Source organism: Entelurus aequoreus, linkage group LG20, assembly GCF_033978785.1.
Source record: "Entelurus aequoreus isolate RoL-2023_Sb linkage group LG20, RoL_Eaeq_v1.1, whole genome shotgun sequence".
In the NCBI taxonomy this organism is placed as follows: domain Eukaryota; kingdom Metazoa; phylum Chordata; class Actinopteri; order Syngnathiformes; family Syngnathidae; genus Entelurus; species Entelurus aequoreus.
Genome location: NC_084750.1, coordinates 41,131,432 through 41,144,209, shown reverse-complemented (window position 1 = coordinate 41,144,209; position 12,778 = coordinate 41,131,432). Strand labels below are relative to the sequence as shown.

Genomic DNA, 12,778 nt, shown 5'->3' with positions numbered 1-12,778 from the left:
GAAAGAAAAAAGAAATAAAGACAAAAAGAAAGAGAGAAAAACATTTCTTCATATAAACACAAACTGTATGTGTTGATACTTGGCAGCATTCAAACAATAAATAAATAATACATTAACAAAAAAGACGCAAGGAAAGTAATGACGGGCTACTGTGTATATATATATATATATATATATATATATATATATATATATATATATATATATATATATATATATATATATATATATACAAACCCCGTTTCCATATGAGTTGGGAAATTGTGTTAGATGTAAATATAAACAGAATACAATGATTTGCAAATCCTTTTCAAGCCATATTCAGTTGAATATGCTACAAAGACAACATATTTAAAGTTCAAACTGATAAACATTTTTTTTTTTTTGCAAATAATTATTAACTTTAGACTTTGATGCCAGCAACACGTGACAAAGAAGTTGGGAAAGGTGGCAATAAATACTGATAAAGTTGAGGAATGCTCATCAAACACTTATTTGGAACATCCCACAGGTGAACAGGCAAATTGGGAACAGGTGGGTGCCATGATTGGGTATAAAAGTAGATTCACAAACAAGGATGGGGCGAGGGTCACCACTTTGTCAACAAATGCGTGAGCAAATTGTTGAACAGTTTAAGAAAAACCTTTCTCAAGCAGCTATTGCAAGGAATTTAGGGATTTCACCATCTACGCTCCGTAATATCATCAAAGGGTTCAGAGAATCTGGAGAAATCACTGCACGTAAGCAGCTAAGCCCGTGACCTTCCATCTCTCAGGCTGTACTGCATCAACAAGCGACATTAGTGTGTAAAGGATATCACCACATGGGATCAGAAACACTTCAGAAACCCACTGTCAGTAACTACAGTTGGTCGCTACATCTGTAAGTGCAAGTTAAAACTCTCCTATGCAAGGCGAAAACCGTTTATCAACAACACCCAGAAACGCCGTCGGCTTCGCTGGGCCTGAGCTCGTCTAAGATGGACTGGTACAAAGTGGAAAAGTGTTCTGTGGTCTGACGAGTCCACATTTCAAATTGTTTTTGGAAACTGTGGACGTCGTGTCCTCCGGGCCAAAGAGGAAAAGAACCAGCCGGATTGTTCTAGGCGCAAAGTTGAAAAGCCAGCATGTGTGATGGTATGGGGGTGTATTAGTGCCCAAGACATGGGTAACTTACACATCTCTGAAGGCACCATTAATGCTGAAAGGTACATACAGGTTTTGGAGCAACATATGTTGCCATCCAAGCAACGTTACCATGGACGCCCCTGCTTATTTCAGCAAGACAATGCCAAGCCACGTGTTACATCAACGTGGCTTCATAGTAAAAGAGTGCGGGTACTAGACTGGCCTGCCTGTAGTCCAGACCTGTCTCCTATTGAAAATGTGTGGCGCATTATGAAGCCTAAAATAGCACAAGGGAGACCCCCGGACTGTTGAACAACTTAAGCTGTACATCAAGCAAGAATGGGAAAGAATTCCACCTGAGAAGCTTCAAAAATGTGTCTCCTCAGATCCCAAACCTTTACTGAGTGTTGTTAAAAGGAAAGGCCATGTAACACAGTGGTGAACATGCCCTTTCCCAACTACTTTGGCACGTGTTGCAGCCATGAAATTCTAAGTTAATTATTATTTGCAAAAAAAAAATAAAGTTTATGAGTTTGAACATCAAATATCTTGTCTTTGTAGTGCATTCAATTGAATATGGCTTGAAAAGGATTTGCAAATCATTGTATTCCGTTTATATTTACATCTAACACAATTTCCCAACTCATATGGAAACGGGGTTTGTATATATATATATATATATATATATATATATATATATATATATATATATATATATATATATATATATACACACACACACACACACACTATATTGCCAAAATTAATTGGCCACCCATCCAAATGATCAGAATCAGGTGTCTCAGGAAAATATTCCTATAAACACACTCCGCAACCTTGTGGACAGCCTTCCCAGAAGAGTTGAAGCTGTATATATATATATATATATATATATATATATATATATATATATATATATATATATATATATATATATATATATATATATATATATATATATATATATATATATATATATATATATATATATATATATATATATATATATATATATATATGTATATATATATATATATATATGTATATATATATATATATATATATATATATATATATATATATATATATATATATATATATATATATATATATATATGTATGTATAACTTTTATCAAATACAAATAAGGCAACAAGAGAAGTACCCCACACAAAGTAGACAGCAGATATAGATCATCTCCATCTACATTCAACTTAGAACATCCTGAGGGCCAGATTGTGGACACTGAAGGGCCGCATCCAGCTGGCGGGCCGTATTTTGGGGACCCCTGTGTTAAACCAGAAGGTGTCCTTGTTCTACTTTTTGTGCCGAGCACGTTCCAAACCTCCCTCTTAAACAACCAGTGAGAGGTGAAGAGTCCTGCGAGTTGTCACTGCTCCACTTCTCCAAAGTGCAAAGTCACCTCTTTGAATAAGTTCCCAACTAATCTTCCATGAACAAGTTAATCGGGGGTCCTCCATGCCGCCGCGTCAACAACGGCGGCGTGGCAAGATTTATGCGAGGACAGGTGACCCCAGCGTGATGGATGACAAGGCAGAGCCATAAAAAGAGGAGAGGTGTGTAGATGTCGTCAGACATCAATCAGCGCTCATCATGCCTGACAACTGTGACCCCCCCCCATGCAGATGTGTTGCATCTGCGGGCTGCACGCCCCTCAAAACACAACATGGCGGCGCTAACATTGCTTAGCAGCCATGTCTCTGGACCAAGTGGCTGGCGAGGGTTCAATTCTGGGCTTCTCTGATAGGCTAAAGAAAATGGACGGATTTATTTTTATAACCACCGTACATAAATCGGTCCAAAGCCTGCAAATTCCTGCACAATTTGGCCAAGCGGCGTCCTTTTTGGCGCTTAAATATTCCCGTCTACGGCGCTAAGCCTTCTGGGTAATGTCGCATACAGTATAAAAATGTACTCCCTACTTTACATGTGTTTGTGCACTCATTTGTCCCGGGGGAAGACGACTAAGACCACCTTTTCCTTCACAATGCTGACCTGGCAAAAATGCAGGATTAGAGATGTTGAGGTGTGATGATAATCCCTCATCGGCTCTCATTTAGCAACAAAAATGAGCGCTGTGTGCTTTTACTGCCATCTGGTGTCTACTTTTAAGGTATAAAATGAGTAAAACATCAACCCCTGTTGAAAATGCTGTGCTTTTTGAAGTTAAAACTGCAAGCTAGATGATAAATAAGCACTAAAGGGGTCATATTATGATTATTTTCGACATTTGAAAGACTTCCTTGTGGGCTACATAACATGTAATGCGGGTTTTTTTGGTCAAAATGTTGCATAGATGATGTTTTAAAGACCGTCTTCAAGTCACTTTCTGACCGTTTTATTTACGTGCGTGGTGGGGGCTGCTTGCAGGAGGAAAAGTCACCGCCGCTGTCCATGGTACTGAAGACGAGCACACTATGTGCTGACGGCGAGACACAGCTGGCAGGTGATTAGATTTCACAGGTGGTACGTGTTAATCTAATCATCTGTTGTCTTTAACAGTAAGCGGCCGGGAGCAGAGGAGGGAGGAGGATACGGATATTGACTGAAAAGTCATGTTCTGGGAGAGAAACCGATTACTGAAAAATATCAACATTAAAAACCGCGTTGAACCTGCCCGCGGGACTCTTGTGCCGTGTCTTCAGCGGAACTGCTAGGAAGCGACGTCCACAATGTGCCTCCACTTTGACAGCCTCTTCTCCCCGCGGGCCCATGTTGTTCCGTGCTTCCATAGCGAGTCTACCGACATAAGTTGGGAACCATACGCTGCTTTATATTAGAGATGGCATGCGCATGTACGAGCCAGTCCGCCCCAAAACGAGAGGATAGAGAAAAAGAAGCGGACTCGCACAAAGGACTTTGGGTAAATAATGACCATATATGGACATATCCGCAGACGTCACAAATGAGGGAAATTAACAAAGGCTCGTTTGGAGGAAGTATGAAGCAAGATTGTTTTATAAACATCTGCCTCCATGGTTTGATGTCACATGTACGGGACTTTTGCAGACAAAAACCGGAACCAATGGGTAAGAAGAGTCGCTCAACATTGCAACTTTTGAGCCAACTTCAGGAAAAAGCTGCCGTAAATTCAGGAAGCCCAGGCCAAAATCCCCTGGAAGGACTGAGAAGTGCTGGGATAAACGCAGGTTGGGGTTTTCCAATTCGAGGACTTTTATTTTGAAACCTGGAGTGAGCGGGGGGAGGCAGGATGAAGGATGGGATGTTGGTCGGGGGCCACTCTGGGGACGCACGTGATCTCTGACCTGCCGCTTCTCGCTGAACATTTCCGAATGCACGTCGGGCTTTGGCGGGAACGGTCCAAGATCACCTTTTAGGAGAGGACACGACCTCGCCTTGGAGACCACAGCCAGGGGCGACTGCTCTCACGGCAGCTGGCAGCTTCTACTTGTGGCCAAGGTGAAGAGCCCAGGAACACATTCATCACCAGGCATCCTTGGGAGGTGTTGCCCCCCACAACTAGGGAAGGGTACTGACTTGGTACTTGAAAAAGTACCAGCCCAAGTCCGCCGGCACTCCCCGGTACCCTTTCACCTAAAATACGTCAGTCGAAGACTCGGCGACGGTTCAAGCACTTGGCGGGCAAACAAACGTATTCCTGCCTCCAGGTCACAGGTGTCAAACTCAAGGGCTGGGGGCCAAATCTGGCCTGCCACTTGATTTTATGTGGCCTGCCACTTGATTTTATGTGGCCTGCCACTTGATTTATGGAGCCCGCCACTTGATTTTATGTGGCCTGCCACTTGATTTATGGAGCCCGCCACATGATTTTACGTGGCCTGCCACTTGATTTATGGAGCCCGCCACTTGATTTTATTTGGCCTGCCACTTGATTTATGGGGCCCGCCACTTGATTTTAAGTGGCCTGCCACTTGATTTTATGTGGCCTGCCGTTTGATTTTATGTGGCCTGCCACTTGATTTACGTGGCCCGCCGCAACATTTCTGTCACCTGCGGCATTATTTTTTGTGATACGCCGAATTCATTTCTGCGGCCCGCCACATCATTTATGTGGCCTGCTGTGTCATTTAAAGTGGCCCGCTGGATCATTTTTATGGCCCGAAGTTTTTATTTATGTGGCCCTGCTGCTTATATTTATGTGGCCCACTAAATCACTCTATATTACCGGCCGCGTCACTTACAGTGGGCCACTATATAATTTTACGTGGACCGCCACTTCATTTTATGTGGCCTCCAATTCATTTTCTGATATGGTGCGTTAATTTAAATGGCCCGCTGCACCTTATCAAGTTGCCCTCTGCATTATTTTATGTGGCCTGCCACAACATTTTATGTGGCCTGCCACATCATATTATGTGATACGCAACATAATTTTATGTGAAATGCAACATCATTTTATCTGGCCCGCCAGATCAATTTACAGAATGTGGCCGGGGTCTCCGTTGTGCTATTTTAGGCTTCATAATGCACCACACATTTTCAATGGCAGACAGGTCTGGACTACAGGCAGGCCAGTCTAGTACCTGCCCTCTTTTACTATGAAGCCACGTTGATGTAACACGTGGCTTGGCATTGTCTTGCTGAAATAAGCAGGGGCGTCCATGATAAAGTTGCTTGGATGGCAACATATGTTGCTCTAAAACCTGTATGTACCTTTCAGCATTAATGGTGCCTTCACAGATGTGTAAGTTACCCATGTCTTGGGCACTAATACACCCGCATACCATCACACATGCTGGCTTTTACACTTTGCACCTATAACAATCCGGATGGTTCTTTTCCTCTTTGGTCCGGAGGACACGAGGTCCACAGTTTCCAAAAACAATTTGAACTGTGGACTCGTCAGACCACAGAACACTTTTCCACTTTGCATCAGTCCATCTTAGATGAGCTCGGGGCCCAGCGAAGCCGGCGGCGTTTCTGGGTGTTGTTGATAAATGGCTTTGGCTTTGCATAGTAGTTTTAACTTGCACTTACAGATGTAGCGACCAACTGTAGCTACTGACAGTGGGTTTCTGAAGTGTTCCTGAGCCCATGAGGTGATATCCTTTACACACTGATGTCGCTTTTTGATGCCGTATCGCCGGAGGGATCGAAGGTCCTTAATATCATCGCTTACGTGCAGTGATTTATCCAAATTCTCTGAACCTTTTGATGACATTATGTACTGTCGATGGTGAAATCCCTGAATTCCTTGCAATAGCTGGTTGAGAAATGTTGTTCTTAAACTAATTTGCTCTCGCATTTGTTGACAAAGTGGTGACCCTCGCCCCATCTTTGTTTGTGAACGACTGAGCATTTCACGGAAGCTGCTTTTATACCCAATCATGGCACCCACCTGTTCCCAATTTGCCCGTTCACCTGTGGGATGTTCCAAATAAGTGTTTGATGAGCATTCTCAGTCTTTTTTGCCACTTGTGCCAGCTTTTTTTAAACATGTTGCAGGCATCAAATTACAAATGAGCTAATATTTGCAGTTTGAACATGAAATATCTTGTCTTTGCAGTCTATTCAATTGAATATAAGTTGAAAATGATTAGTAAATCCTTCTATTCTGTTTTTATTGACCATTTACACAACGTGACAACTTCACTGCTTTTGGGTTTTATAGAGGAAAAAGAGCAATTTATCGGAGGACATTAGAGATTCTGCACGTGCTAATTGTTAGTTAAGTTAAGTATTATTTCCGCACTCCTTGGCGTCGAAGCCTGTCATTGGAGGTTGGCGGCCCTCTGAGGCTGCAGCCTGAGTCGTTTATATTAACACACTTCCATGCAATATAAAGTCAATAGGCGCCGAGAGGCCGGGCAATATAAGCAAGTCAAAAAGGGTCTGCGTTTATTCAGGCTGCACACGCTGGCGCTTTATAGCATGCAGCATTTCCTCCGCTCGCTCAGCTCAGCAAACATAGCGGCGGGGAGTATTCGTATGAATAAAAATAAAACCAAACGCGAGTCAGAAAGCGTTTTTTTGGCTTGAGTTGTAAAGGAAAAAAAAAAAAAAGTAATAAAAGTTGACGACATTTGGAAATTGGGAAGCCAAATAAAGAGATTTCAACTCACGTTGAAAAGCGTGGCGAGCTCCACCACCACCACGGGATCCCTGGGCTGCAGCTCGGGTCGGATCGTCACCGTCAGGATCTTGGAGTTGATCACGGCCGGTTGGCTGCGGGAGATGCAGATGCAAACTTTGAGGCGAAAGGAGCTCAAATAATAACCAACTGGGGAGAGGTGATTATGGAACAGAAAGAAACTGGTCTTTTTGTCAGGCGTGTGCTGCAGGACGTGTTGGACACCTTACTTACACCGGTGGTCCCCAACCTTTTTTGAACCAAGGCACATTTTTTTCATTGAAAAAATGCGGAGGCACACCACCAGCAGAAATCATTAAAAAACGAAACGCAGTTGACAATAAAAAGTCATTGTCGCAATTGTTGGATATGACTTTAAAGCATAACCAAGCATGCATCGCTATAGCTCTTGTCTCAAAGTAGGTGTACTGTCACCACCTGTCACATCACACCCTGACTTACTTGGACTTTTTTGCTGTTTTCCTGTGTGTAGTGTTTTACTTCTTGTCTTGCGCTCCTATTTTGGTGGCTTTTTCTCTTTTTTTGGTATTTTCCTGTAGCAGTTTCATGTCTTCCTTGACCGCTATTCCCCACACCTGCTTTGTTTTAGCAATCAAGAATGTTTCAGTTGTTTTCATCCTTCTCTGTGGGGACATTGTTGATTGTCACGTCATGTTCGGATGTACTTTGTGGACGCCGTCTTTGCTCCACAGTAAGTCTTTGCTGTCGTCCAGCATTCTGTTTTTGTTTACTTTGTAGCCAGTTCAGTTTTAGTTTCGTTCTGCATAGCCTTCCCTAAGCTTCAATGCCTTTTCTTAGGGGCACTCACCTTTTGTTTATTTTTGGTTTAAGCATTAGATACCTTTTTACCTGTACGCTGCCTCCCGCTGTTTCCGACATCTGCAAAGCAATTAGCTACCGGCTGCCACCTACTGATATGGAAGAGTATTACACGGTTACTCTGCCGAGCTCTAGACAGCACCGACACTCAACAACAACACATCATTTGCAGACTATAATTACTGCTTTGCAAAAAATATCTTTAACCCAGATAGGTAAAACTAGATAATCTCCCACGGCACACCAGACTGTATCTCACGGCACACTAGTTGAAAAACACTACTCTAGACATCTGTGTAAAGGACCCTTTAATTCTGTAAATAAAACAAATAAATACATGATAAGACACGCCCACATCGAGGCTCATACCCTTGCTGGTGAAAAATTGAACTAGCTCACTTTTGTTTTGATAAAAATCATATTGAGAAGAAAAATAGGTCTTAAGTTGAGCTATGAAACAGTATTGTTGTGGTATATTATTAGTGTGATGCTGCATATGCTTCAACTAGGAACAGTAAAAAAAAAAAAAGTTCTGTATTCATTATTAATATGATATAAGTTAGGATTGTTTACTATATACCAGTGTTTTTCAACCACTAGTGTGCCGTGAGATAGTCTGGTGTGCCGTGGGAGATTATCTAATTTCACCTATTTGGGTTAAAAATATTTTTTGCAAAGCAGTAATTATAGTCTGCAAATGATGTGTTGTTGTTGCTGTCTAGAGCTCGGCAGAGTAACCGTGTAATACTCTTCCATATCAGTAGGTGGCAGCAGGTATCTAATTGCTTTGGAGATGTGGGAAACAGCGGGAGGCAGTGTGCAGGTAAAATTGTGTCTAATGCTTAAACCAAAAATAAACAAAAGGTGAGTGCCCCTAAGAAAACGCATTGAAGCTTAGGGAAGGCTATGCAGAATATACCTTTTTACCTGCACTCTGCCTCCCGCTGTTTCCGACATCTACAAAGCAATTAGCTACCTGCTGCCACCTACTGATATGGAAGAGTATAACGTGGTAAGTCTGCCGAGCTCTAGACAGCACTGACACTCAACAACGGCACATTATTTGCGGATTATAATTACTGGTTTGCAAAAAATATTTTCAACCCAAATAGGTGAAATTAGGTAATCTCCCACGGCACACCAGACTGTATCTCACGGCACAGTGGTTGAAAAACACTGCCTTACAAGACTGTACTTAGAGAAAAATGATTAAAAAAAACAAAACAAGCAACTTGGGATTTTTTTCCACTGAAGGTTACACACTGAAAAATGTAAGCATTAGGGGTAGGGGAAAAAAAAAAAAAATCAAATTCGAAATTAATCGCCATTCTTAATTTTAACGATTCTTAATCAATTAAAAAAAAAATATATATATATATTTTTTTAATTTGTCTTGTCCAGCCACTCAGACAAATCATATTGTTGATGTAGATCAGGCCAGGGCAATTCTTTTGACTCGGAGGGCCAAATTTAGAGACAAAAATGTGTCTGAGGGCCGGTTTATAGAATAGAATAGAATAGAGTTTTATTGTCATTATTACAGTGAACAGGTTCAAAGGGAATAAGCGGTAGAAAATGGATGGATGGATGGAGGTTCAAAGAACAACGAAATTGGAGTAGATCCCCTAAGGTGAATACATAATCATTTGGTAATATAAGTAGTAAAAAAAAAAAGATAAAAAAGAAGATATGTATCTATATATATATGTATATATTTTCACACACATGCACATATCCATACATAAGCATATATATACATATACACATAACATTATTGCACATTATAGTCCGAAAAAAATAAAAAGACATGACGGACACATTGTGCTCACTCAGTGCCTGTTTAATGCTACTGTATCCATTTTTAGGAACACGAATACAAAACCTCACAATAATGTCTGATTGAAAGCTCAAAACGGAATGGAATTTGAATTTTTTTTTTTTTACTGAATGAGACACCCAGAACGTACATGAAAATAAAGAATGTGGGATTTACAATATTAACTACGAAGGATAAAACACTGAATATTGACAACGTATGAACGTCACACCCCCTCTCCATCCACATATTTTACAATCAAGCAAAACACAACAAAAATGCAACAAATACAGCAAAATATGAACACAAAGGGTAAAAAAAAAAACCCACCTATAATGTGATATATCTGATATATCACTAAGCTTTAGAACTTTGCGTCTGTCTCTGACACCCACATTTCAGGCTGACACTCTGTGGAAACGCTCCACACCCACACTGCTTGGTGCCTCGTCTGAGCTGCTGTGACTTAGATTACCATAGTAACTAATTAGATGACCATAGTAACTAATTAGATTGCCGTAGTAACTAGGATATCATGCAAAAACGCAGATTCCAAGCATTGAAAGACTTAGTATAGTTGAAGACTTACGGTCATTAGAAAACATCCCTGCACATCATAATGGCAGCTGCAGTTTCCATCTTAAAGATCTAACAAAATTATTTGGGAATGTCCGGCGGGCCAGACTGAAAAGTTTAACGGGCCGCATGTGGCCCCCGGGCCTTAATTTGTCCAGGTTTGATGTAGATGATCTATATCTGCTGTACACATTTACTTTAGAAGAGAGATACTTCTCTTGTTGCCTTATTTGACTTTATTAAATGTTTGGGTAGAATTTTATTAAACAAAACCAGTTTTCTTTTAAGTAATAAAGGAATTTATCGCAGCTGTTTATCTATTTTATGGAGGAATGTATTTAATCAAAGAACTGGCATCCAATGTTATTACAAAGTATGACTTTTGAATGGATAATCGATTTTGAATGGAATCGTTACCCCCAAGAATCAAATGCAATTGAAGATTCACAGCCCAACAAAGGATGCGGAAGCCATTTTAAAATTTTTCATTTTCAAAACCAATATATGTTAATTTTTTTAACCTTTAAGGCTCCCCTCAGGTTTAGTCTTGGGGACCCAGAAAGGTCTCAGTCATAAAAATGGTAAAAATCAACACTTAAATCTCTATATCAACTTCAGATCTGTTGATTTAAAGTTTGATTTTATGTTATTTGTATGCTCTTTTTGTTCATGGCAATTGTTATGGCAACAAATTTTACAAAATAAACAAAACACACAAAATATGCAATATTAACCCCCCAAAATATTTGTAACTCTTTTAACTGTTTTTAACATTTTAACTGCTTTTTATCTAACAAATTGTTCTTACGATAATTTGTATTTGCTTTTTCAATGTGTATTTTACTTCTGTTTTTTAGTCTGTGCTTTGCCTGTATTTATTTGTGGTGTACAGCCCTTTGTTCTTCAACTGTGGTTGTTTTTAAAGGGCTTTATAAATAAAGTTGGTATGGTATGGTATGGTAAAATATTTCCAAGTGGAATATTTGAGTAATTGGAGCCTTAAATACGTCAATAATTCATAATGACATTAGGGACAAGCGGTAGAAAATGGATGGATGGAGGATTTTGATTCATTATTATTTTGTGAGCAATGACAGTTAAAAACAAAAAGAGTCCAACTAAAACTCTCAAGGTGTCAAAAAAGTTGTACATTATTTTTTTATACTTTTATTAACCAATAGATTGTTCGATCAACATCAGATATATCCATCCATGATATGTTTATTTTTAATGTTTTTCTTTGTTGTATGCTTTATTTGTCACAGAAAACTTTGTTTTTTATGGCAAACACAAAATATGCAATATTTTCACAAATATTTTTTTTAAATTGGAGTATTTATGTGAAGTAATTGTAGCCTTAAATAGGTAAAAAATGCATAACAACATTGATTTTGATAAATTATTTTTAACTTTCAACCCATAAATCTTTAGATCAACTTCAGGGGCCGTACTTATCAAGCTTCTCAGAATTACTCCTAAGAAGTCTGCTAAGAGTTGACTTAAGAGTAAATAAATTCTTCGTTGAAAGCTGCACTTAAAAGTTAGTTATCAAGCGTCTTACTCACACTTTCAGCGAAGTGTAGGACTGAATCTTAAGTGTCACACTCAGAGCTGAATTACGACATTACTATGTGCCGTAAACGGAATTTTAGGTGACGTCATTTCTGTGTCCATAGAAATGACCAATCACGGAAGGGAATCCGTTGTCTAAGAATAAAGAAATATCTTGGAAATATTTAAGTGGACAATGGGAGTGTATATTTTGACAATAAACTACAAAATAAAACAAAACAAACTAGTCCCCGCCGGCACTCACGCTACCGCTCCCTCTCTTCTCTCGCCCACACACTCACTGACGTCACTCACCTCACGGCCACACACATACGCTACTGTCATAACATTTTCTTTCCAATTCATTAATTAGGCAACTAATTTGAAACTGGTGTGGGTGGCTCTATATATACTAGCCCACTGCAGACACATGCAGAAATCAACAAGGAATCAAAAAGTATTAAATCTGTGACAAAAATAATATCCGCTCTGTCTAAACGATACCGTTTGATCAGCTGCTCGTCATAAAAAAAAAACAACAACATTGTTCCGTTCCCTGAACGTTGGCGCACGTCTCTCTCGCCTCAGTGCCATCCCCTGCTGGCAACTCCTAACCACTTAAGACACCTCCTCGTGGAGAGTAGGAGTGATTCTTAGACTTAAGAACGTTGATAAAAAGCTTTTATTCTTAAGTTTGAGAGTAGGACTAAATTTCGCAAATTCTCAGGACTTAAGTGTAAAATGGCACTCTAAGAAGCTTGATAAGTACGGCCCCAGATCTATCCATCTTTTATTT

At 40.0% G+C, this 12,778-nt stretch overlaps 1 protein-coding gene across 3 annotated transcripts in view; it reads right to left on the bottom strand.

The window, feature by feature from the left end:
* Positions 1–12,778, bottom strand: part of adgrb2 (adhesion G protein-coupled receptor B2) — a 536,693-nt gene that overhangs the window by 237,688 nt on the left and 286,227 nt on the right. For all 3 annotated transcript variants that reach the window (XM_062030114.1, XM_062030112.1, XM_062030113.1), the window contains exon 15: positions 7,192–7,294. In XM_062030114.1, the coding sequence (XP_061886098.1) occupies positions 7,192–7,294 (103 nt within the window). The remainder of the gene's footprint in view (positions 1–7,191; positions 7,295–12,778) is intronic.